The 27,350-nt window shown below is 40.6% G+C and overlaps 2 protein-coding genes across 3 annotated transcripts in view; one reads left to right on the top strand and one right to left on the bottom strand.

The window, feature by feature from the left end:
- Positions 1-383: 383 nt before the first annotated feature.
- On the top strand, positions 384-13,827 carry arhgap15 (Rho GTPase activating protein 15). Of its 2 annotated transcripts, XM_020641059.3 has the most exons (13): positions 384-528; positions 4,453-4,627; positions 5,944-6,021; positions 6,387-6,530; positions 7,222-7,308; positions 7,529-7,627; positions 7,780-7,915; positions 9,472-9,606; positions 9,761-9,859; positions 10,175-10,252; positions 10,483-10,617; positions 11,588-11,693; positions 13,531-13,827. In XM_020641059.3, exons 1-13 carry the CDS (start codon positions 515-517, stop codon positions 13,712-13,714), a joined length of 1,470 nt encoding a protein of 489 aa, XP_020496715.1. In that variant the 5' UTR covers positions 384-514; the 3' UTR covers positions 13,715-13,827. The 2 variants fall into 2 exon arrangements, with proteins under 2 accessions (XP_020496715.1, XP_065818370.1); XM_065962298.1 differs by lacking the exon at positions 5,944-6,021.
- A 157-nt stretch (positions 13,828-13,984) lies between these two features.
- The window catches only part of kif5c (kinesin family member 5C), a 26,197-nt gene continuing 12,831 nt past the window's right edge, over positions 13,985-27,350 (bottom strand). Inside the window, exons 12-26 of the mRNA XM_020641069.3 lie at positions 26,848-27,020; positions 26,646-26,714; positions 26,310-26,516; positions 25,655-25,801; positions 23,619-23,807; positions 22,959-23,076; positions 22,571-22,647; positions 21,561-21,670; positions 21,169-21,270; positions 20,633-20,693; positions 20,425-20,496; positions 19,814-19,918; positions 19,520-19,736; positions 18,994-19,204; positions 13,985-16,014 (exon numbers count right to left, since the gene is read on the bottom strand). Coding sequence (XP_020496725.2) covers positions 18,999-19,204; positions 19,520-19,736; positions 19,814-19,918; positions 20,425-20,496; positions 20,633-20,693; positions 21,169-21,270; positions 21,561-21,670; positions 22,571-22,647; positions 22,959-23,076; positions 23,619-23,807; positions 25,655-25,801; positions 26,310-26,516; positions 26,646-26,714; positions 26,848-27,020 — 1,853 coding nt within the window. The 3' untranslated portion in view covers positions 13,985-16,014; positions 18,994-18,998. The remainder of the gene's footprint in view (positions 16,015-18,993; positions 19,205-19,519; positions 19,737-19,813; positions 19,919-20,424; positions 20,497-20,632; positions 20,694-21,168; positions 21,271-21,560; positions 21,671-22,570; positions 22,648-22,958; positions 23,077-23,618; positions 23,808-25,654; positions 25,802-26,309; positions 26,517-26,645; positions 26,715-26,847; positions 27,021-27,350) is intronic.

Genomic DNA, 27,350 nt, shown 5'->3' with positions numbered 1-27,350 from the left:
AATTTTCCTTTTTGCCTTTCACTTTATGCAGTCAGAGCTGAAGACTTGAGACCTCCTTCAGACTACAAAGAGCTCTGCATGATGTGTCTCTATGTCTTTATGTTTCAACTGCCTTTATTAACTCTTTGATTCGACCTCTTCTAACAACATGCAGAAATCATCAGAGGCTTTCTGACTTCCCCCCTCTCTCCCTCCAATAGTGTCTAAAGAAACTCAGTGTCAGGAAACACATCAAATTGCTCAGCAAATAAAGAAATACATAGGAACAAGATGAAGACATGAATGAATAGTTAAGTAAAACTTTCATTTATCATGATATATTTATGTTGGTGACCTTAATGACCAAACAACCTTGATAGGGGAGATGACATAAAACACTAAAAATTGCTCTCATGAGGTTGTTTTTGTCCTTCAGGAAATGGTTGCAGAAGTTAGAGACGGCTGGTATGAAGAAACCACGTGATGAATCTTACTTCCTCTAACTGTCTGCTCTTTTGTGATCAGGGGCGCAGAGATGGCGGGTACGAGGTAAGATCACATTTGAATCATTTGGTTCGTCTCTAACTGTTTATGTGGAGTCTGGGGTTTGGGATTTAGCACATCCTCCCTGACGCTCTGCAGGACTGAACTGATGTTTAATGGATGAAACGGACATTTGAATGAACTGTTTGTTACAGATATCAGCGGCTTCCTCCTGGTTTTGATCAAGTTCAAACTGTTGTTCTCATAATGTGAGGTGGTGGAAATAAGACTTGAGCTTCCGTGTTGAGGCTTTTGCTTGTTTCCTGTAACTGAAGCTTCAGGAGGGTTTCAGTTATGTGATGGCAGATGCTGCACTGTTTTATCTCACGGTCTGTTACTTTAAAAGTTTTGAACAAGGAGAACGGTGATGCTTCAAATATCTGCATTTCTTCCCATATTTTAGATTATACATATTAACGAGGAGCATCATCTCTTCTGCGTTTTATCCAGTTTCCTGAAAGATCGTTTGTTACAGTATGTTGTATGTTCTGTTTAGAATGTTAAATATTCATTATTTATAGATGTCAGTCAAGATAACATTCAATCCACTTTGACCCAGACATCTTCATTGAATCTATAACAGAGTTTAAACCTGTTAGTAACTTTCAGGGCTATCGCCCTTTGTTGTTATCCAACTGATCCTGCAGTTAAATGAATATCGGATCCATCTCTTCAACACTGAGGGGCCCCTGCGTGTCAGCCTGCAGGTCTGGGGCCCACACTTCATAAGTGAAGCCCAGATCGTTTTTATTAATTTATGCAATTTTTTTTTATTTTTCTTTGTTAAAGCTCAGGTCTGCCTGGTGTCATTTTTAGCCTCTCTTATTGTTTGCATTCAGAAGGACTGAAGTTGTGCAACAACAGTGAAGAAATCAGAGCTGCAAACAGGAACCTGAACACAACACAGTCCAACACTCATCAGACAAAGCTAACCCTAACAGACATACCCTAACCCGAAACAAAAGGTCCAACTCTTACCAGACTTGAAGTGGACGTGCTCAGAATTGAACAGACATATAACTGAAAGAAGAACGACGGTTTACTCGTTAAGTTTCGAATAACATGTTAAGTTTGCCTAATAACATTTCTGATATTAGGCATCTACAGGCTTGCTCCAACAATATTCCGTTGTACTTGTACAGTGACAATAAAGGTATCTTATCTTACCTTATCTTGTTCACTTTGGATCCCCACTGCAGAGTCCAAATAAAAATACAATCACAGATACAGTTCATTATCCTTTTAACTTCACTTATTCTACATTAGTCTGACAAATATCATTCACATACAACATGTTTTGTTGTATGTTGTAGTGAGTTCTTCAATCTCTTTGAAAAACTAATCTTATAAGTGATCTGGGTTCAATGTAGTGTCACTTTATCTCAGTATAACATCTCCTGCCCATGGCAGTTCTCCTTACAGCATTTTATTTACGCAGGGTTAACTTTAAGCACCCAATAAAGGCGTGTTTCATAATTGTGTTTATTATTTATTTATGTAGGTTTTCCCATAAACTAGACCAGGCTACTGGTCTCACATCCAACCTGGTCCATGACCATGCATCTTTTATCTTAAGATATAATGTAAAATTCTCAGTTTTTTTATTTTCATCCTTTTAAGTTGTTCTCATAGCAACATTTCTACAAATTATTAGCAGCATTGAAGCCATAGGGAGAGTGTAACGGGTTGTATACAGACCACATAGCAGCACACAGCAGAAGAAGGATCAGTCGATTGACTGGTTCAGCAGATACAGAAATATACAGTTTACAGATAAAACTGCAAAGTCCATGTTAAACGCTGTAACAGTCCCATGCAACAGCACACAGAAGGGGAACTGTTGAGGGGCAAGCAGGAGACCTGGCCAGCACCAGATAATAATCCTTAAAAACAAAGTCCAGAGAGTGTACGGCAAAAACCATACAATGCCAGAGAAAGAGAGGCAGGAAGTAAAATGTCCTCAGGTTTCACACGCAGTGAAAAGTGAACAGTGTATTCACACGGGGAGTCTCTGAGCCACGGGTATAAAAAGGCGAGTAATAAGGGAAAACTGTGTGGGTGCAGGGAAACTTCAAGCAGCCAAGGAGAGAGGCAGACAGAAATCAGGGTTGCAGATGCAGAAATCGCAGTCAGGGCCAGAAGGCTGAGGGGATTTCTGTGATAACAACAATGCACGCAGGTCAGAGGCAGTCAAGGTCAAGGTCAGGGACAGGGACAGGGACAGGGACAGGGACAGGGACAGGGACAGGGACTCAGCCCAAGAGTGCTGCAGAGTCTTGCATGACATAACAAAGAATGATCTGGCAGTGTCTGCGTGAATTGGAGAAGCTTTTAAACTGGTTTGATTGTAGATGAGAGTAAGCTGTGTACACAGGTGAGCTGATCTTGATGAGGTGGGCGTGGCCAGCAGGCTGAGAGGAGAAGTTGAGTGCAGGCAGGTGAACAGAGGAGCAAGACTGTGACAGAGAAACAGATGTTTGATATTTACAGCTCTTGATGTAATATTGATATAATATCTATTCTCTAAATATTGTAAATATAAATAAGTTATATGTCAGTTAACTGGTAGGGTTGAACGATGTATCGTTTTACCATCCAAATTGCGATGTGTGCATGTGCAATAGTCAAATGGCTGCCACTTTTTTTGTTGTTTGATGCAAAGAAAAAACACCTGTTTTGTCACTTCCTATGACTAAGCTACGATCAAAGTGTGTCAGATATGACCTTCAGGAGTCAGAGAACAGCTCGTTGTGCATGCAGAGTCTATTTGTCCCTGCATGTAAAATGAAGACATACAGGAGACACTGCTGACATCATACCCCGACATGTCAAAGGACGCAGACGCCAATTTACTCCAACTATCTGGTGGACTGTTAACAAAGCTGATGTGCCACTGAATTTGACTTTTAGCAGCTACACTGAAGTGTCGTGTGAGTCACAGGCAGCTCAACCAATGAGCTTTGGTTTAATTAAATTTAAATTTTAAATTTAATTTAAAAGTTAAAACCAGAGTGCCGCTTATGTTGACTAAACGTAACTTTGAACTCTTGAAATTATCAATAAGTTTGTTTACTTTAACTTCCAATTTACCCCTGCTTTAGTTTATTTTACCCATGCTAGATAATAGTTGCAAATAAATAGAATTCTTTATTTTTTTTATTCTTATCTATTCCTATTTTAAGTTGTATTCATATGTCTGGTGATCAATAAAGGACTCTCTTATTTTACTCAGTGCAGGAGTTGACATCATGAATTCGTCAAGCCCCCTTCAAAGTCCAAATGATAACTGACCATTGGGTTTGTTTTTATGTCTCTTGTGCATTACATGCACTTTAGTGATGAGCATTGTGTCTTGGTTTTGGACAGCTGAAGAGAGACAGGACATTTTGGGAAGAGAGGGGGAGGGCTTGATATGAGGCAAAGTGCAGAGGTTGGATTTGAACCCACAGCCACTGTGATGAGGACTTCAGCCTCTGTATGTGGGGCACGTGACATAACCACTCGGCTATCCAACACCCCAAAAAGTGTTTATGGATTTCTACCTATGTAAACTGCAAATATTCTTCATCCTCACTTGAAGGAAAAAAAAACAAAGCATTGTTCCTCTAGCATCACTACACGTATGATACCTGATGATATAGGCCAATGTACAAAATGTAACCGTGCTCAGGCCTAGTTGGGCTAATGTGAGTGCTGGCCAGCAGGGGACTCGGGACATGGGACAGCTGGTTTGAAATTTTAATTAATGTAACCAAAAATACACAATTTTATTTATTCTAATGTTCTCTTTTTTAAATGGCAAAATAAGTGCATGAAAGAAATAGTATTGTCAGTGTTTTCCAAGCTGTTAAACCCAAATGAGAACATAAATCCTACGAATCTACAGCAGCACCAAATTTATAAAAGAAAGTCTGTTTTATTTCTCTACAGAATAACAAACATCCAGAGTGCAGCTAAGCAGTCACCCAAGATTCAGCTTCCACAGCGCAGTTCAGCAGCGCTGGAAGCTGTGCAGATACGAAAAAAGAGCTCGCAGAGTTCTGGAGACCGACTCAGTCAGTCCAAGTCCATGGTCCTGCAGGAGTCAGACCTGCCTCCGAAACCAGTATGTAGACATATGGTTCAGTATGTAGACACATCCTAATGTTATAGACACATCTTACAGTATGTAGACACATCCTAATGATGTACACACATTTTACAGTATGTAGACACATCTTACAGTATGTAGACACATCTTACAGTATGTAGACACATCCTAATGATGTACACACATTTTACAGTATGTAGACACATCCTAATGTTGTACACACATCTTACAGTATGTAGACACATCCTAATGATGTACACACATCTTACAGTATGTAGACACATCCTAATGATGTACACACATTTTACAGTATGTAGACACATCTTACAGTATGTAGACACATCCTAATGATGTACACACATTTTACAGTATGTAGACACATCCTAATGTTGTAGACACATCTTACAGTATGTAGACACATCCTAATGATGTACACACATTTTACAGTATGTAGACACATCTTACAGTATGTAGACACATCCTAATGATGTACACACATTTTACAGTATGTAGACACATCCTAATGATGTACACACATTTTACAGTATGTAGACACATCTTACAGTATGTAGACACATCTTACAGTATATAGACACATCCTAATGATGTACACACATTTTACAGTATGTAGACACATCTTACAGTATGTAGACACATCTTACAGTATATAGACACATCCTAATGATGTAGACACATCTTACAGTATGTAGACACATCCTATTGATGTCCACACATCTTACAGTATGTAGACACATCTTACAGTATGTAGACACATCCTAATGATGTACACACATCTTACAGTATGTAGACACATCCTGATGATGTAGACACATCTTATAGTATGTTGACACATCTTACAGTATGTAGACACATCTTACAGTATGTAGACACATCCTGATGATGTAGACACATCTTACAGTATGTAGACACATCTTACAGTATGTAGACACATCCTGATGATGTAGACACATCTTACAGTATGTTGACACATCCTAATGATGTAGACACATCTTACAGTATGTAGACACATCCTGATGATGTAGACACATCCTAATGATGTACACACATCTTACAGTATGTTGACACATCCTGATGATGTAGACACATCTTACAGTATGTAGACACATCCTAATGATGTACACACATCTTACAGTATGTAGACACATCTTACAGTATGTAGACACATCCTAATGATGTACACACATCTTACAGTATGTTGACGCATCCTAATGATGTACACACATCTTACAGTATGTAGACACATCTTACAGTATGTAGACACATCTTACAGTATGTAGACACATTAGTCACAGCCCCTCCATTTTTTTTAGATCTCTCGGCATCGCAGAAATCAGTCCCAACACAATGTGGTCGTCCCAGGAAGTGGAGCGTCTGTTTTGGAACCATTTGTAAGTTTGAAACTAAACCCAAGACCAAAACATTATTGTAGTTCTGTTATCGCCTATTCCCAACACGAAAAAAACAAAATGAGAATATCAGGACAGGACAAGGTTATTTCATCACAGAGTCACCAAATCACAAAGTATTGAATAAATGAATAATTCATCAACAGAAATCTGTCAAATTTCATCTGTGTGTGTCCATGTGTTTTTTGTGTGTGTGCCCATGTGTTTTTTTGTGTGTGTGTCCATGTGTGTGTGTGTGTTTGTCCATGTTTGTGTCAATGTGTGTGTGTGTGTGTGTGTGTGTGTGTGTGTGTGTGTGTGTGTGTGTGTGTGTGTGTGTATGTGTGTGTGTGTGTGTGTGTGTCCAGGTGGGACTAAAAGGTGAACACCTGAATGTGACCAAGATCTCAGAGAGCGGTAAGAAGCAGAGGAAGAATTGGACTGTGATGTGGAGTGTGCTGACGACAGACCAACTGCTGTTTTATAAAGAAAAACAACATGAAAGTAGTCAGGTAGATGATATTCATCTCTGTTTCATCTCTACTGTGTGGATAATCATTTCGCCTGCTTCAGCTCCTCCTGCATGTTTCTGGGTCTGTGAGATAAAATCAAAGAGGTGCAGGAAGGGGGGGGGGGGGGTCAGAAGAGGTGAAAAGGTTTACAAAATATTTCTCCTTTAAGTTATAATAATACATCTCCAGTGAAGCAGTTTCATTCTCTTAGTTGGAGAGGCAATTTCCAATATGGTTACTGCCATCTTGGTATTCATACCATGTTTTCAGAAACCCATGGGTGACATCACCAAGACTGCGTCCATATTTTAATCTATCTGGGATAGGTTTAGGGTTAGGGAGGGAGAGAGAGAACAAGAGAGAGGGCAAGAGTCAAACAAGGTCAGCACTAGGAAATTCAACTGGTCAGGTACAAGTACGGTCAGTATTATACAGATGTTTGTACAAACATGTTCTTTATCATTACCTTGTCCGTTTCTTCTACTCTCTATAATGTGTTTCATATAGAAATTCTTGAAGTAGTTAGGTACCACAGTCTTTCTTTTCATAAAGTGACACAGTCTGATATTTTCTCAGTACACGCTTTACTTTATCTCTACTTTTTGAAATTTGTATCTGCATTACCTTGACTTCATGTCTTGTCCTCTTTAACTTGACTTTAAGCGACTTTTGACCTTGTGTCTGTGTTCAGAAAACAAGTAAGACAGACGTGGTCCACCTGTGTGGAGCTCTAATCCAGTGGACCACAGAGAAGTCAAGCAGGAAAAATGTTTTCCAGGTAATAAACTGATCAGCATATTTTACAGACACAGTTTCTCAGTTACAATGTTTGACATGTTGTCGTTGTGCTATTTCAATAAATATGGGATCTAAATCATCACATTCTGGTTATATGAACATTTTACACATCGTCTACTTTTCACATTATCATCATTACTAATGCCTTTTTCCCAAGAGGTACCTGTTTGAATTGAATGAAACATTTTCCTCTTGTCCAGATCACAACAAACACAGGGAGTGAGTACCTCCTGCAGACTGACTGCTACTCCACTGCCGGTAAATGGTACGACGCCATCAGAAAGAGCGTCGACTCTTCGGTAACAACGCCATTCTTTTCCGTCTCTGAGAACATTGTTCATAAAAACTATCAATCCAAGTTTCTCAGAGTCCAAACTTTAAAGTCTACTTCATACAATCAGATCTCCAAAATAAAGGCCTCTGTTTTTGGTTCTAATTGTATTTTGTTTAGACAAAGTCAGACGGAGGTTTTTCTCTGCGGAGATCAAACAGCACAGATTTCCTGCCCAGACACAGCTCCCTACCTGGACATGGTTCTGCTTCCCCCAGCAGCAAGCAACGCAACCCGGTGCACCGACGCTCCATCAGTGAGTAACTGATCACATGCACTGGCACTGATATGTTAGAAAACTATTCTATTAACTGGCCTGTTCTCGTCATTGTTGTGTTGTTGTTGTGAACTCTGGGGTTATTTGATCAACATAGCTAAAGAAAACCAAGCTCACCTGGAAAAGTCTCTCAAGCTGTTCCATGAACGCCATCCAGCCTTAATGAATCAGGGCTAACTTTCAAAAGCTGAGCCGACGCTGCTGATTGAGCTGTTCCAACAATTTATGTGCTCTTTTAGGAAGGTTGAAGACCTGCATTTTGTATCATCTGCAGGGGTTTGATAGTGCATGTAGGAAGACCTGCCAGTAGAGAGTTGCAATAGCCAATGTGTGATATCACAAGAACCTGTACCAGGAGCTGTGTAGCATGTTCTGACAGGTAAAGTCTGATCTTCCTGATGTTGTACAGGGTAAAGTGACATGACCGGGCAATCGAAGCCACTTGAACCTTAAATGTTAGCTGGTCATCAATCATGACACCCAAGTTCCAGGCAGACTTTGTGGGCATGAGTTTGGTTGTTCCAAGCTGGATATTGATCTGTGGTTGCATAGGGGGACTGGCTGGGATGACAAGGAGCTCAGTCTTTGAAAGGTTGAGTTGAAGGTGGCGTTCATTTATCCATTTAGAGATATCAGCAAGGCATGACGACATTCTTGCTGAGACTGTAACATCGTCTGAAGGGAATGACAGGAAGAGCTGGGTATCGTCAGCATAGCAGAGGCATGAGAAGCCATGAGAGCGGATTATTGAACCAAGTGAGCTTGTGTATATGGAGAAGAGAAGGGGACCAAGCACTGACCCTTGGGTTACCCATGTGGATAAACTGTGTGCTTTGGACACTCTAAGATCGCCCAGAGAGGTAGGACACGAACCAGCAGGGGGACGATCCTGAGATGTCAGAGAGCGTGGATAGGAGGATTTGATGGTTAACTGTGTTAAAGGCAGCAGACAGGTCTAACAGTAATAGAACTGAGGACTGACCCGTAGCTCTGGCAGCTCGTAACAATTCTGTTACCAAGAGTAGTGCAATCTCAGCAGAGTGGCCCCGCTTAAAGCCTGACTGATTTAGGTCAAACAGATCGTTTCTGGACAGGAACTCAGAGACTTGATTAAAGACAGAAATGGCAGAAGTGAAACCAGTCCGCAGTTGGCTGGGTTGAGTGTGGGATTTTTAAGCAGAGGGCTGAACCAAGCTTGCTTGAAAGCAGTGGGGAACACACCCTTTGACAGAGAGGAGTTGATTATATGAATAAGTGCAGCATTAAGTGGAGAGGAAATGGTCTGCAGGAGGCTTGATGGTATTGGGTCGAGAGCACAGGTGGTGGGCTGAGAGTCTAGCATAAGCTTAGAGACTTTGTCCTCGGTCATGTTCATGATGTAGCTAATAGTGTGTGGATGTTGTTGCTTACAGTGTGTCAAAGTTGAAGCTAACAGTGTGTGGATGTTGAGTTTACAGACTGAAACATATCTTTTTTTAAATGTATATTTTTTTTAAACTTCTTTATTTCAATTTCATGTTTGTGTTTTTCTGCAGACATGTTTGGCAGCTCAAAGCTGAAACACAGCACGTCAGACAGCGCAGACAAGAATGGAGTAAAGAACCGACTGAAAAAGTTCATCATCAGACGTCCGTCCATGAAGACTCTGCAGGAAAAAGGCCTCATCAAAGGTTCCTTTCACAATAAAACTCAGTATTACTCAATTCATTTTTGACTGTGTATGTTAGTCAGTCATTGAGCTTACTGCTACATCTAAATGCTTAAATAAATATGTTTTCATCAATCCCTTCATTATCAATAAAACCTTTGGATGTAAAATGACAGATCGAGTTTTTGGCTGCCATCTGTTGACTCTCTGCGAGCGAGAAGGAAACACGGTGCCAAGGTTCGTTCAGATCTGTGTAGACGCCGTGGACAAAAGAGGTACGTTCAGAATCCATTCATCATAACATCAATCAGTCAGTTTATAACTCAATCAATCAATCATTCAGTCAGTCGGTCGCTGGGTCAATCACTGTTTGTTTAGTCGTTCACATGCTGGATTCAGTTTGATTTTAGATCTATGACTTAATAATCGTAGCCTTTCTCTTGAGTCGATTTGGGCAGCTCACTCATGATTGGTCCACGATTGAAATGGTTCTGTGATGAAGAATGAAGAATTGATGAACAACATGGAATGATTAAAGCATCGTTAATTCATTCTGAATGATTTAATGATGGACTTTGGGGGTTTGTCAGGTATGGAAGTTGACGGGATTTATAGAGTCAGCGGGAATCTCGCCACAATCCAGAAACTGCGCTTTGTTGTTGATCAAGGTCAGTAAAGCAGAAATCTTAATTTCCTGTCTGAAAATATTATTGTAGTCAATATATATTATTGTAACCCTAACCCTATCAGGATCGACCACAAAGCTGATAAAATGTTGATACTGAATATCTGATGAGTCTTCAAACAGAAATGTTTTTAATATTAAATAAATATACTGTAAATTGAAATCTGGGAATAACCAAATAAAGCCTCCTTTTGCTCTGGTCCAACCCCTCAGAAGAGGAGCTGGACCTGGACCAGGGTCAGTGGGAGGACATCCACGTGGTCACCGGAGCTCTGAAGATGTTTTTCCGTGAGCTTCCTGAACCGTTGTTTCCCTTCAGGTTCTTCCAGCTGTTTGTGGATGCCGTCAGTAAGTCCAACATGAAACATATCTGTCTGAATATTTAGGTTTATTTGTTATGTTCGTAGTCGTACAGTTTTTTTATTGGACAGAAGGAACAAAAGACAAAGCGTGTGAACATGTGACCAGTTTGACGATCTCAGATTGAGCTGAGACGTCAGCAAGGAGAACAATGATCAGCACCTTTATGAACTTTAGATGTCTGTGATATGAAAAGATCTTTTACTGTGTGATCGTGTATTTATTTCATGTTTATTTGTAAACAAGTATGAAGCAGGTAAACTGATGCCACGCCACAACATTTATAACCTGAGCTAATCTGCAACGCCCGCCTCTAGATGGGCCTTAAAATCACATCAAACTCAACAACAAAACCAAAGAAGAAAAGACAGAACAACACAGGATACAAAGTATGGTTCAATGAAACAAAGTCAAAAAGGAAGAGCAAGACTGAGTGTAATACTGTCAGTCTGAAACTATACAATTCATATGTGTATGTAAAATAGGAGACTGTGATTTGTCTTTTTATAGTCTATAAAAGAATATTTGATCAAATGTCATGAATATAGAAGACAAATGCTGTTATTATCAAGGAACAGACTGAAGTGTGTTCAAACTACAGACTTTATCAATGTTACACTATAACTTCCTTCTTATTGTACTGTTGGTGCAGCTGGAGAAACTAGCGGCAGGTAGCAGTTAGCAGAAGTCCGAGATAGCTGGTTAGCATCAGATAGTTGACAGACAACAGAGCGAGGGTTCACAATACTTAACAAGGACCATACAATGCCACGTCTCAGGCGATATGCTCACTCATCATACTTGAGCAGTAAAATATAGACATTACCTTTCACTGTCTTACACACAGGCAAGATTTCTCTATCATAAACTTAAGACATAACAGAGGCACCACCTTATGGCGCGATTTGGTACTACAATGATATCCAACGTCAATGTAATGCTGCTGATTTTTAAACAGAGATCAAAGAATCCAAACCAAAAGTTCAGGCTGTGAAGAAACTGATTCAGGAGATGCCAAAACCCAACAAGGACACCATGAAGCTGCTCTTCAGTCACCTGCACAGGTAACGAAAAAAGACCTGAACAGTCTGTAAAGCCGTTCACACATGTTCCTCACAGCGAGGATATTTCCTTCACTGTAGGACAATCAAAGAGGCAGGACATGACGAAAAAAAAGAACGCAGCAGAAGTATCAGTCGAAGCAACAGAGTCCTCTATAAGACTATAAAGAGCTATAAAGAGAATATTTGTCTTTCTATCAATACTACGTGTAGTTGAACAGAATCACAATCTGAACTAAAGAGTGGAGAAGAACATACTGGAGAACAGGAAACATAATGCAGCAGGTTCATTAGAGCACGGAGATCGTAAAGGTGGCGTGCAGTATATGGTCGTGCAGTGATCACAGGGAATAAACGTCACCAATCCCTCCCACTTGCTCCAGGTGAATTCTCTTTATTATATTATAAAAGAGCTGATGGTTTCCGGATACCACTCTTGAGACCTCAGTGATGTTTGAACCTTTAGTGTGGTTTTAGGATATGCAGACGCCACAGGATCTCTGGTAAGAACATGGGATGACAGTGTGACACACACTCTCTCTTTGAGATGCCACTCATTTATTTAAGAACAGCAAATATGTTTTTAGGGAACATGAAGTGAATTGAAGTGAAGTGAAGATAAGTGGTTCCTACAATGACAGAAAAATAATAAACAAACATTAAATATATGCATGAATAATAAACAAACATGATATAAAAACACTCAGATTATAGAATTAAATAAACAGACAAACAATGCTTGAAACGATATAAATCCCCCTAACTTGAGGGAGCGTCAAAAAATTACTGTCTCTATGCAGTAAAAATATAAACTAGCGGAGCGCACACAGGGGGAATTGAGGGACGGTCCCTTACTTCACATGAGCGTAAGCAAACACAGAGCTGACTGAAGGAAACCTTCAGGAATTATTAAATATACAAGAAAAGCATTGATTACAAAAGTAACAAATGTGAAATATGTGAAATGAATGAGAAAATGTCCATCGCGATATAGGCTAACAGTCTTGCTAAATGTGTTGTAAACGTGATATAGACAACAATAGCGGTACCAACTACAAATTAAGAACATCAACATAAAAGTTTACAGGAGAACTATAACATGCATGAACTTACAGTCTCATGGACGCACAGAAGTTAAAATGATAAATAAGCAGTACAGAGAACCGAGGTGAGGGGTGCAGTCATCTTCTCTGTGTGATGCTTTGATGAGGTGTAATTAGGTGGACTGGATGGAAAGGGTCTGAGGTCAGTGATAGGTGCAGGGCATTGTTAACGTGCATGGGATGTTCAAGGGAAAATAAAGTGATGGAAATAAGAGTATTTTAACTGAAAACTATGGAAACTGGGGGACCTTCCACACATACATCCTGCTGCATTCTCACATCAGCTCACTCTGACTCTCTGCAGAATAGATATGAGGAGGCTGGAGGAGAAACTCTGAGTGTCACATCTGAACAGTCAGAAGACACTAAGAAAAAAAGGGTTATCAACATATGGATGGACAGATTTACTAAAGTGCAGACTTAACTTTTTTTAAATTAACTTTAAATCAATTATTGATCATTGAAGTAATTTGACAGAATTTAATCTCTAAAATCACGTACTAGAAACTAATGCCACTTTTTGTGAGTGTATAAATATTAATGTTACGGCCGCTAGTTTGATGCCCAGCTCTTCTTCTTCACGTGTTTCAGTTTGAGCATGAGGATGAAGATTAAAGGGTTAAATCATGTAACGTCACGCTGTCTGTTTTTTGCATTAATATAAAACACTAATTTAAGCTTTGATAAAGGTATTGGGTCTAATTATCTCTGTCCATGTTTTTCATGCCGTTTTTTAGAGTTCTGGCATTTTCCAGGAAGAACCTGATGTCGACTCAGGGCATCGGCATCGTGTTCGGCCCCACGCTGATGTGGCCCGAGCTGGACGCGGGAAACATGGCGGTCAACATGGTCTATCAGAACCAGATCGTGGAGTTTATTCTGATCGAGAGCCGGGAAATCTTTAACCTGGACACCAAGTGACTTGTTTAGACAAAATAGAACCAAGCGTAACAAAGTCCTTTTTTTTTCAGGTAACAAAACGAGCACCTGGTTTGGACTGCACTGTAAAAAATAAAATGGGAATTAAAATTAAAGTTGGAAGACAATTTTATTTACACAAACGTATCAGTGATTACCATGCAAGTAAACACAGTCTGTTTTATTCTCATAGACATCCATCTTTATTTCTACACCCTAGCCCTTATTTATTTCGTTTTAAAGATTTTGTAAAGACAAAAGAACACAAACAGCTGTTTGAAGAGTTCTTGATTTATTAACAGTTTAAAAACGGATACACAACCCCATGTTCATGATGCGTTCAGGGGAATCCATTACGATACAAACACGGTTGTTCATGTTCATGATACGTTCAGGGAATCCATTACGATACAAACACGGTTGTTCATGTTCATGATGCGTTCAGGGAATCCATTACGATACAAAACACGGTTGTTCATGTTCATGATGCGTTCAGGGGAATCCATAACGATACAAACACGGTTGTTCATGTTCATGATGCGTTCAGGGGAATCCAGCACGATACAAACACGGTTGTTCATGTTCATGATGCGTTCAGGGAATCCATTACGATACAAACACGGTTGTTCATGTTCATGATGCGTTCAGGGGAATCCAGCACAATACTAACACTGTTGTTCATGATGCGTTATCTTTACATAACATTATGAACATTTTGGTTTCCATAACAGCACATGAAAAAACAGACAACACAAACACAACATTATTTTATTTCTTCAACTCTGAATTAAACACTCTATCAAACATTATCAACATCTAACGCTTAGCTAAACCCTTTAATAAACATTCACAAATTATTTTAACCAAGTTAAATAACTCTTTATCATACCAAATATTGAGAGAGCACTGATCGGCCGTTAAGGAGGAGGACAGAGAGCACTGGCTGTTAAGGTGGAATGATTTTATACAAAAATATGTAGGAATTCAGTTTGGTTCACTTTTGCGCCTACCGATGGTCTCTGAGTGAAACTGCACTGTTGTGCATGAATTGCCAATCACAGGCCAGAGAAGTCTTCAAAAAGATTGTGAGAAGCCAAAGATCAGTCGACTGAAGAAGGTTAGTAATGTTACGGGATTAAGATCAAATCAGACTTTGCTAGCATCTTCAGCCCATTGTTTGCTAACTGTTAGCATGTGGAATATGTGTATTCAACTGTTACCATGCCGACTATAGCTCGTTGTACAGACAACTTCTAGGTGTCAGATGGATTTATTTATTTGTATCAAGGTTAGACAACTTTCTGCAGCAGAGAAAGCTGATAAACATGAGACAGCAATGATACCTATAACAATACAGCCTAAGGTAATGTCTGAATCTGTTCTAGATAATTTACTAATCCAGCAGAACCTCATATAGATAACTAACCTCATTAACACATGGAGCACAGGGGATTGATCGAAATGTTTAGACAGTGGTTGGGTGTCTCAGGGTTCTGTCCTGGGCCCTTCCTTACTTTCTTTTTTATCTTTGAGGCACTTTGTAAGAACTTTTATGTAAGAACGTTCTGCTTGACTCTATAAAAGCTTAAAAGTCATGCCTTTGTTTCATCAAGTCTTGATTCTCTGTTCACATGTCTTAGCATCACATCATTGAACCGCCTATAAGTGTTCAAAAATGCTCTTGAAAAGTGCTGTATAAAACAACTTTACTTACGTACTTAATTACAAGTGTAAATGAGATAAATTAATATCTGCAGGGATGTTGACTGTCTCTCTCACACTCTCTCTCTCCCTCTCCTCTTATCTTCCTCCGTCTCTGTCCTCTTCCTCTTATCCTCAGCCGTCTTATCAAACAGTACAGAGACAGGCTAACTGGCTGCTTTGTAGCTGAAGGCTGCTGTGTGAACTAACGGCGTAAAGACGTACGCACTTCTCTCCAGATGACCTCGGGCCGCTGCCAAAGTTATATAGTGCTGAAAACAGGCGAGCAGGGTGCTCTGTGGACATGAGAGAGACGCCATTCTCCCTGTTGGAGGTTATTGTTCTATTAGATCGGCTTTGAAACGACTGATTGAGGGAGGAGGAGTTACAGAGTGTTGCTTTAAGGTTGAATAGTTGTTAAAGTAAACATTGTTAAGGTGGAATTAATGTTAAGGTGAGCAGTTGTTAAGGTTGAATGGTTGTTAAGGTGAAATGGTTTTTAAGGTTGACAGTGGCAGAATTGAGGAGTCTTGTTTCAGGAAAGGCAGAAAGGTGATATTCAAACATCCAGACACGGAAACTGAAGCCAAGTTGTCAGCAAACTGTGAAGACAGAACAAGATGAAAATGAATTATTTTTCATGTTTAATGATAATGGTAAGCTGATTTATGAAATATTTACTGACACAAGAAACAATAACGTCAAAACCTTTACTTTTAGTGTCAGGCAGGGCTGCCCTCTGAGTCCCCTGCTGTTTGCCATAAGCATAGAATCCAAAAATAATAATTCTAAAGGTCTGGAACAAAGAGGCATCGCCCTGCTTTGAGGCCTGGCTTATAGACTCCTCTAGCACCTTATATATGGAGAGGATCAGATATGAGTTGTTGGGCAAAGCAACCAAGTTCAGACATATATGGCAACCCTTCCTTGACTACATCACAGCTCTTAGAGGACCCACGTGACACCTCAATGCCTTTCCTTTTCAGTTACGCAGTATAATTGCACAAAGGATGACCATAGCAATGTGTAAATTAGAGTACTACACAGATGATGTGTGTATTTAACTTTTTTGTCTGTTTTATGTGTATTTTGCATTTTGGGTTTATAATGTACATACATTTTGTATATATATATCTTTTTTTGTTTCTGTTAGTTTGTAGAGTGGGATGTGGGGAGGTGGGTACTGTTCTTTGTTAACCTTTTGAATGTTTTATGTCTTCTGAAAAAGCTATAAATAAAGTATTTAAAACAAAAAGCCTTTATTTTTAAACACTGAAGATATGAAAGAACATCTACAGAAATCAACATTTCTGAACCTCATTGTTATTTAAAGATTGTAAATATTGTTGAAAACACTCAGTTTCTGTATCTGCTATGGTTGCTGTTTTTATCCACATGGTTGTTTTGGTTGCTGATAGGACTGCTGAATTATGGCAAAAATCCTTGTGGTGGGGCTGTCTTTCAAACACCCCAAAAGAGCCCACTCACACTTTGAGGGGTTGAGGGTAAGCCGAGCCTGCTGGATTTTCACAAGAACCAGGGACAGATGTTGTACATAATCCTTCCAGCTATTGCTGTGGATGTGAATGTGGTGTGAATATGTGACATGCAGTGTAAAAGCACTTTGAGTAGTCAGAAGACTAGAGAAGCACTATACAAGCTCAAGTCCATTTACCATTTTACCATTTCAGTCTTTGACAGGTGGTTGGTTCTCCATGGAAACCGAATGGCATCACCTTTTAGTGTAAGAGACCTGGGGCCTTTACAACGAAGCAGGATTTGGGGAAAGCGAGGTCACTTCAGGGTTAGGGTTTTCAATCCCACGAAGGTCATTCACTTCTTACCTGGGTATATCGACACGGTAATTTATGCTGCACGCATAACCTGCTCGGGAGCTGATTGAGAGGGGGGAGGAGGGAGAGAGACCCTTCACGTGTCCCTTATAATAACATTATAGTCCATAAAGTGAATGATTATTTTGAACTGATATCATCCTTGATCATTCAACAGAGACTAAAAAAAGCACCGGAGCCTTTGAGTTGTGTTTTTAAGACATTAAATTGTGAATATCTTGTATTTGAATGATATTTTCATATGAATGTTTGGGTGCCGCTCTGTTTGTTATCATCAGAGCTGAAATATAACTTCTCAAACTGTTATACTCGCCACATGAAAGAGTCAGAGACACACATTCAGTGAAGAGAAAAAACAGGAGTTATTATAGTCAGTTCTAAGGTGAAGTAACGATGGGACTGAAATATAATAATCTTTTTCTGCCAGTTGTCCTTCCTGCATTTGTTCCTGCAGCTGTGTAACTTTAGTCTCTGGGAACCTGTTTGTCTTAAAATTCTTTATTTTATTAATATTGTTTGTTCAGAGTTTGTTAGATATGACGATCTGCTGACGGGAGACGCAGTTATGATTGTGATAGGTTATATGAAGCTAACTCCGCCCCTTTTATGTGAATGCGCTCTCTGAAACTCTGGGTTTACCTATCAGGTTGATATGATTGTTAATCATGGTGTCTTATGTTAGGGTTGGTGAAGCCAGATAACCCAAAGATACCAGCAGAGCCATCCCTGTAGACTCCACTATGTGCTTCTTCCACTCTTTCAGAAGGTTCACATGGTAGGTCTGTTTTCTCACCAGGGGAACAGCAGTGGAACAGAACTGCTGTCCATATGTCTCTGGAGAGATATCAAATTAAGCAGGGCTGCTCTCAAGTCTGTGTAGCATCAGGCCCTCTCCTTGTCCATCGCAGTGTAGGCCAACAGTGCCTTTACAGTCAGAAGTGGAACAAGCCGGCAGGCCCACTCACTCTAAGGCCATTTCTAGGTCATGGCTATTTGCTCATATGCAGCAAATAGTTCTCGATGTCCTCCCCCATCGTATTGTGGAATTTTGAGGTCTTGGTAGTGCTTCCACTCTGGCCTCAGATGGTCAGGTCTATTGCTGGCATCCTGAAACTCAAAGTAAGGAGTCTCAGATGCTGACTCTTGATGTCCTTGCAGGGGTGCTGGGGTTAGCAGTTCAAATATTGGGCTGTTCGCAGTGGCTGTATGTAGAGTGTGGCATCGACTGGCCTGTTCTGCCCTTGTGGTGTAAGAGTCTGTCTGGGCTGGGACACAGGTTGACAAGGCTCCTCAGCCCCTGGAAGAAAAGCCCTCAGGCCTAGGATCTCTACCAACAGGCCGTCCTCTGTCCTTTACTGTGCTGCCAAACAGTCTCTAATCAAAACCACAAGCATCCCCCTGCTTCACCTGCAAATGCTGGGCCCTTAGAAGCCAAAGCAATTTGCTTGGAAATAGGCTCACTAGTCTTAATTCTCTTTTTGTTATTTATTTTTAGCCAGCATCCCAAGGTGCGGTGAAAAAGAGACAGGAAGTATTAGGAGGAGAGAGTAGAGGATAACATGCAGCAAAGGGCCGACGTCAAATTCAACGGCTGCTACGAGGACTACAGCCTTCATACATAGGCAGAGTTTCATAACCACTAAGCTATGAAGTGCCCCATCCACATGGTTTTTTATTATTGCTGCGTTTATCCACATGGTTTTTAATGTTGCTGTGTTTGTGACTCACCTATCTTACTTGAAGCTGCTCTGATGAAGCTGTTGCAGCTGTTTCTGCTGTGGTTGCTGCGGTTGCTGCGGTTGCTGTAGATGCTGCGTTTGCTGACGGTGGGAATGATGACGTGGACTGGACATGGCCCCCCCTCCACGGATAGGGGTCCTGATGGATGCACTGGAGGGCTGGAGCTGGTGATGTTGATGCCCAGCTCTGATTGGCTTGGCTAGAAAAGGTTAGGTCATGTGATCAGCTGAAGCAGTTTCAGAAAGAAATAGTACAGAACTCCTCCATTACTGAAACCCAATCACCAAAAATGAAAAATAAATTAGGTTCAGTTCAACCAATGTTCAAGTCTTTAGTAATCAATTCATATTTTAAATACTTTATTAATTCCTGAGGGGAAATTATGGTTTACACTGTTATCAGTTAAACCAGGATTTTGATCAGACTTTATAGAACCTGCTTTTTGGAGCAGGATCCTCTTTAGTAGTGCCGCCCAAAGGGCTATTGTTAAGGTTGAGAAGGTGTGATCTCTCACCTATCTGAGCCGAGTGTCCTCTCCGGGAGACGCTCTTTGACCGGACAGCCTCTTTGATGCGATCTACTTCCTGTTGGTAGCGTTTGCGGTCCCTTACACCAGAGTGTTTGGCATCTCTCAGGGCCGCTTCCAGAGCTTTCACCCGCTCTGCTGTCGCCCGCAGACGCTTCTCCAGTTTGGGCAACTCACAGCGAAGATCAGCGTTGTCTCGCACTAGCTGCGGATCACAAAGGGTTAAATTCACTGAAAACACTGAGGTATATATTGTGGGACTTTGTTTACAGGTGTACTAACCTGTTTGTGGACCTTGCTGAGCTGCTCCAGGTTGTTTTCTAAGAAGATGATTCGCTGCCTCTGAGCCAGACTGCCGCCGGCCTCGTCACAGTCGTTCTCTGAACTCTGAAGAAAAACAAACAAAACGTGTTCAGGTCGTTCCAAAGATCCTCTGATGTTCATCAAACATCTCACTCTCAAATAGAAACAAAGATCCTCTGATGTTCATCAAACATCTCACTCTCAAATAGAAACAAAGATCCTCTGACTGGATGAAATGGTAAAAGCATATGCGATGGAAAATCAAAACACATACAAAACTCATCGTGTAAACTTCTGAATTTGCTGAACGATTAAATAGTTTAGTTATTGTTGCCGGTTGTGATGATGATGGTATGACCCCTTGATATATTGAACATTAACTTGCTTAGGGTGAGGGTTGTTAAGAGACACCTTTGACTGAATTTCCTCTTCTGTTCCCTTGTCTTTTTTTTCATTGGATGACCAGATTTCAGTCTGTAGGAGAGGTTGATATCTAGAAGTTCAGACTGGACCAGTCACGGAAAACCAGCTGAAGACAAACTCAATCTCATTGGTGGATCACATTCAGTCCTAACTGATGGTTTTCTTACATTTTTGACTCTGGTCCCGATGTCCTCGATAAAGACTTTACGAAGGTTGTTCAGCGTCTGGAGCTCTTTGGCCTGTTGGAGAAAACAAAACAAACTCAGCTGATCTCAGACCTGCTGCAGGAAGGGGTGAAGCATATAATCATATCAAAAAATATGTACAAATAATTTCAAGAAATATCAATATTGAATATAATATTAATATTCATACCACCGTCTCTTCCAGACCCTTCAGGTCCTCTTTAGCCTGTTCTCTCTTCTCGTTCAGAAACCTGAATCAAAGAAACACTTGAATCAAAGACTCAGTAAACATCATCAAATGAATCAAACACTCAGTAAATACCATCAAATGAATCAAAGACTCAGTAAATACCATCAAATGAATCAAAGACTCATTAAAAACCATCAAATGAATCAAAGACTCAGTAAATACCATCAAATGAATCAAACACTCATTAAAAACCATCAAATGAATCAAACACTCAGTAAATACCATCAAATTAATCAAACACTCATTAAAAACCATCAAATGAATCAAAGACTCAGTAAATACCATCAAATGAATCAAACACTCATTAAAAACCATCAAATTAATCACAGAGTCATTAAACATCATCACATCAAAGAACAAAGAGCTGCTAGTTTATTTTGTTCATTGTGACACAGTAGGGGGGCTAATATGAAATGTTTCTTCACAGATCAATATTTGAACATTAGCGGGGTTAGAGAACAAAAGAACAAACTTACAGAAGTTTCTGAAGTTTCTGATCTTTGTTCTGATCTTCAACTTTTAGTTTGTCGACATCGGACTGAAGCTTCCTGTTCTCCAGCTGCAGAGCCCGGCTCACGCTAAACAACGAAAAATTAATTTGTCAATATGTTCATTCAATCATGTATTAATTTGATCATTAACACACACACACACACACACACACACTGTATTAAACAGATTGCATCGATAGAACCCATCAGAAGAATAATCAGTTACTCTAATTTTTAGTTAGACGTTATTGATTATAATCCATAATGCTGAACAGTCACTGATGTCTAAAGTAATCAATAATGTTGATCAGTTGTTAAAACAGATAATCAATAATGTTTATCAGGTATTGATCCGCATGAAGGATCCAATAACTCACTCTTTCAGGTTGTCAACGTCTCTCTGCTTCTGCTCGATCTCGTCTCTGAGACGGCTCAGCTGTTTTTGATGAACCTCTCTGTGGTTCTCCATCTGTTCCTCCAGAGTTTTCTACAACAAGTGATCAATCAACCAACCAATCAATAAACCAATCAACCACAATACAAACCAATCAATCAACCAACCAACCAATCAACCAATCACCCAACCAATCAAACATTCAACCAATCAACAATAATACCAACCAATCAATCAACCAACCAATCAATCAATCAACCAATCAACAAAAATATAAACCAATCAACCAATCAACCAATCATACAATAAATCAAACAACCAATCAATCAAACAACCAATCAATCAATCAATCAATCAATCAATCAATCAATCAATCAATCAATCAATCAATCAATCAATCAACCAATCAATCAATCAACCAATCAACCACAATATCAACCAATCAACCAATCATACAATAAATCAAACAACCAATCAATCAAACAATCAATAAATCAATCAATCAATCAATCAATCAACCAATCAACCAATCATACAATAAATCAAACAACCAATCAATCAAACAACCAATAAATCAATCAATCAATCTACCAAACAATCAATCATACAACCAACCAATCAATCAACCAATCAACCAAATTACCATCCAATCAAACAACAACTCAACCAGTCAGTCAATCAATCAATCAATCAATCAATGGATCATGATCATTATTGTTCATGATTGATCAGGTGTTCAGGTGATGATCATCATTGTTCAGGTGATTGGTCTGGTGTTCAGGTGATAATCATCATTGTTCAGGTGATGATCATCATTGTTCAGGTGATGATCATCATTGTTCAGGTGATGATCATCATTGTTCAGGTGATGATCAGGTGTTCAGGTGATAATCATCATTGTTCAGGTGATGATCATCATTGTTCAGGTGATGATCAGGTGTTCAGGTAGAGATATTTCCTTTGAAAACTTTCAAATTGGGACAAAACTTTTACCTTCATCTCCACGGCGTCCTTCAGTCTGCTCATGTGCTCCTTCTCTTTGTCCATCACTGTATGCTCGTGCATCTGACCTGAACATGCACACATGCAGGCACACGCACACACACACAGACACACACACACACACAGACACACACACACACACACACACACACACACACACACACACACACACACACACACACACACACACACACACACACACACACACACACACACACACACACACACACACACACACACACACATACACAAATATGGTTGAAGCTTCTTTCACAGAGTAAAACTAAACCATTGTCGTCTCTTTACTGTTTAACATTGTTCTTCAGCCTCCAGCCAAACAGAGGTCAGTGTTTTCTGAAACCATAATCACATGTCTGACCTTGGGCATTGAGTTTGGCGACCTCCTCCATCAGTGCGTCCTGACTTTCCTCCAGCTTCCTCTTCTTCTGCTCCACCTTCTGCAGGTTCTCCGTCAGAGACACCACCTTGGCCTGAAGCTGAGACAACAAACACAGAACGTTACCAATGAATTACCTCATATATAATAATAATTCACATTGATTGATACGCTTATGAACAGTATAATAATAATTCATGATAATAACGAACATTATGATTTGTATTTAATAATGTAATAACAACATTATAAAGATTATTTATTGATGATGTTATAATGGCAACAGTATCTGCAGGGACTTGGGTTGGGAACCAAAGAGTCGGCAGTTCCAGTGTTCCGGTGTGGACCAAGTCTGGAAGTTGGTTTGGTAGCTGGAGAAGCCCCTTCACCTCCAGAGCACTTCCGAGGTGCCCTTGAGCAAGGCACTGAAAACCCAACTGTTCAGGCACTCTTTCATGTGCAACCACCCCCCCCCCCCAATTTAAAAAAAAATAGAATAAATCACACACACTCACTCAATTAGTCCATTGGGTCTTGTTTGTGCATATGTGTGTATTTCAGCCTGTGCGTGTGCAGCAGGTAAAATTAAATACGAAAGAAGTTAATAAAGGAATGCGTCAATATGCCCCTTTCACTCGTCACCTGTGAGACGAGCAGCTGACAGGTGTTGAGCTCCTTCTCGTTGGCCTCCACCTTGCTCATGTGCTCCGTCAGGTTGACCTCTAGCTGTTTGCTGCGGTTCACCAAAGATTTCACCTCCGACTTCATCTTACTGACGTAGAGACGAGCTGTGGTGAACTCTTCCTCCATGACTCCACTTGTCTCCGTCATCTGCAGAAAGAGACTGTCAGGATTCACAGGACACTACAACAGGTCCACAGGTCTATAATACGGGTCTACAGGTCTACACTACTACAGGTCTACAGGTCTACACTACTACAGGTCTACACTACTAAAGGTCTACAGGTCTACACTACTACAGGTCTACACTACTAAAGGTCTACAGGTCTACACTACTACAGGTCTACAGGTCTAGCAGTCTACACTACTACAGGTCTACCAGTCTACACTATTACGGGTCTAGGCTACTACAGGTCTACACTACTAAAGGTCTACAGGTCTACACTACTACAGGTCTACAGGTCTACACTACTACAGGTCTACAGGTCTACCAGTCTACACTACTACAGGTCTACCAGTCTACACTATTACGGGTCTAGACTACTACAGGTCTACTAGTTTACACTACTACAGATCTACAGGTCTACACTACTACAGGTCTACAGGTCTACAGGTCTACACTACTACAGGTCTACACTACTACAGGTCTACACTACTACAGGTCTACCAGTCTACACTATTACGGGTCTATACTACTACAGGTCTACCAGTGTACACTACTACAGGTCTACACTACTTTGGGTCTACACTACAACAGGTCTACTGGGCTACACTACTACAGGTCTACAGGTGTACACTACTACGGGTCTACAGGTGTACACTACTACGGGTCTAGAGCAGTTGGGGCAGCAGTAGCTCAGTCTGTAGGGACTTGGGTTGGGAATTGGAGGGTCGCCAGTTCAAGTCCCAGCACAGACCATGTCCGGAAATTGGTCTATTAGCTGGAGAGGTGCCAGTCCACTTCCTGAGCAATGCCAAGGTGCCCTTGAGCAAGTCACCAAACCCCAAAACTGCTCTGCAGTGCTCGCTGCGGGCAGCCCCCTCACTCTGAGACCTCTCCATTAATGCATGTCCATAGGATCATGTGTGTGTATTTCTGCCTATATTTGTGTAGCATGTTCGTTAGACAGAGTGTAAAACTGAATTTCCCCTCGTGGGATTAATAAATTATTATTAATCTACAACAGGTCTACTGGTCTACGCAACTACAAGTCTACACTACTACGGGTCTACACTACAGCAGGTCTATAAGTCTACACTACGTTTTTTTGTTGCTGGCAGCCCCATTTTCTATTTTGTTGCTGCGCTCACAGCGCTCTTGGTTCAAAGAAGGTTCAACTTTTACAAACCTTGCCGTACTCATCAATGTCACTGCTTCCTCACCTCCAATTAGAATCAAGGGGGGGGAGAGACTTCTGATCTCAGCTATTATTGGTGTAGACCTGCTGCTTATACCAGGACAGGATACATTTGTTTCATGTTTTCATGATTAAATTTCATTGAATTGAAAGTACATGGATATATGTAACCGTAACCCTAAAGCTGGACTGTGGTAACTATGGAAACAAACAGAGCAGAGCGAGAGTCCAGTTTCAGTTAAGTACGGTCTGATTATCTTTCTTGACTAAATCACTGCAGTGCTGATAATCAATTCATCATCTCGACCTGAGGCTCCTGTAGACCTAGCTGTTAGTTGGTGTACAGAAGTCCTCAAAGTGAGCGGTTAATGTTCGATTTCAACCCTCTGTCGCTTTACCACACATCATTCAACTCTACTCTCCTCCTGTATCCACTGCACTATTTAATATAAATGCATAAAAGGACAAAAATAAAAATCTTTACACATCACAACCTCCCATTTTTCCTAATCAGAGGAGCTTCAGTAAACCTGCTGACCCACAGCTAACAAACTTTAATTTAACTCAGACTGACAGTCAAATAAGAGAAAGTGAAAAGTACTGATGGATGTTGGACAGGAGGGGAACATTTCGTCTTACCGCTTTGAGGTCTGTGGTCCCAAGGACACTGCCGATGTCTGTGAGGTCTCTGAGCAGCAGACTGAGGATCTCTGCAGACCTCCTCTTACGATGGGAACTGACTTCCTGCAAGGATGAAAACTCGCGCTGAACCGCCTCCAGACCAGCCTGCAAACACAACAAGACCACAGCATGATACACATAAAAACATACACGCTTACAAATGTTCAACACTGAGCAAAGACACAGGAAGAGTGTGTCTGCTAACTGTCCAACTGTCCTCAAATCCTACCAACTTGGTTGGTACCAACCATTGTACCGTCTTTTAACCCTACCATCCTTAAACCCTACCATCCTATCATCCCATCATCTTTAAACCCTACCATCCTTAAACACTACCATCCTATCATCCCATCATCTTTAAACCCTACCATCCTTAAACACTACCATCCTATCATCCCATCATCTTTAAACCCTACCATCCTACCATCATTAAACACTGTTATCCTATCATCCTGCCATCCTTAAACCCTGCCATCCAATCAACCTTAAACCCTACCCTCTTATTGTTCTACTTTCCTCCACCCTACATCCTATTACTGTCCTTCCATCCTTCCATCAGTATTTTTATTTACCGTCCTACTTCCCTACTGTTTGTTTCTGTCCGTGGACTCACAGTTTTGGCTGCAAGCTCTTCGTTCAGCTGTTCGTTGATGCGATTCTTGTTTTCCACTTCCTGGCTCTTGTGGTCATAATTAACAGCAAGCTCCTCCAGTGCCTGCAGGACTTCCTTCACCTCCTCTTTGGCCGAGTCACTGTCCCTCTGCAGCCGCGACAGCTCCTCCTGCAGGCGCTCGTAGTCCTGATGACCTGACAACAGTAGCTGGATTCAGGAAGAAAGAGGAGGAAGGATGAATTTTACTCTGATAGATCATAGAAAATCTGTCATAGATTATAGATCATATATCATAGATTATAGATTTCAGGAGGTTAGGGGTTAAATGACACTCACCTCGTCCTGATCAATCAGCTGCTGTTTGAGTTTCTCGGACACCTGACTCTGCAGGTTAATCTCATCATCCTGAAACATGAGTAAGCATTTTTTTTAGTTGCAAGCTCAGGAACATAAGGGTCAAAGCTTTACTTTACGATACAGGTGATATTACAGGTAAGACTGACTTTATTATTCAGGTGATATTACAGGTAAGACTCACCTTGTCATCAAGCTGGTGGTAAAGGTCAGTGATCAGGGTTTCGTACTGCGTCTTCTCTTCATTGGCCAGAGGAACAGGGGGCGGGGCTAAGCTGTCTGTCACTACTGTTGTTTCACTGTTGCTGCTTTTCTTGTTTTTGCTGCTCAGCTGCTCCTCCACAGGTACAGCTTCACCTGGACAGGTAAGGAAAGAGTTGCCTTAATGCTTATGTAAAAGCCCTGAGATAAATATTTACTTGGTGTGAATAAATTCTGAAAACTGAAGCTCCGTTTGAAGTTGATCATGAAACGCTCTGAGAACATTTGAGGGGAAACCTGATCTTAGTGGAGAACATCTCCTGAATTCAATAAATCAAAACTTTACTTTTTCAGCTCAATTAAAGAGCCAAATGTAAACTGAGTGCATCAGGTTTGGGTTCAAATAAAACATTCATCTCATTTTTAGCCTCCGAGACCTCGTTAAGCACAACTATCCTATCTGCACATGCTCAGTGGAGTCTAGAC

Source organism: Labrus bergylta, chromosome 13, assembly GCF_963930695.1.
Source record: "Labrus bergylta chromosome 13, fLabBer1.1, whole genome shotgun sequence".
Lineage (NCBI taxonomy): Eukaryota > Metazoa > Chordata > Actinopteri > Labriformes > Labridae > Labrus > Labrus bergylta.
Note: the sequence above shows the minus strand (reverse complement) of the source record. Positions and strands in the feature narration are given on the sequence as shown.

Bases quoted from the DNA above. Each gene is read 5' to 3' on its own strand.
- arhgap15 (XM_020641059.3), top strand. The intron at 6,531-7,221 runs GTAGATGATATT...GTCTGTGTTCAG, and splicing joins AACAACATGAAAGTAGTCAG to AAAACAAGTAAGACAGACGT. The intron at 9,607-9,760 runs GTTCCTTTCACA...GTAAAATGACAG, and splicing joins GGAAAAAGGCCTCATCAAAG to ATCGAGTTTTTGGCTGCCAT.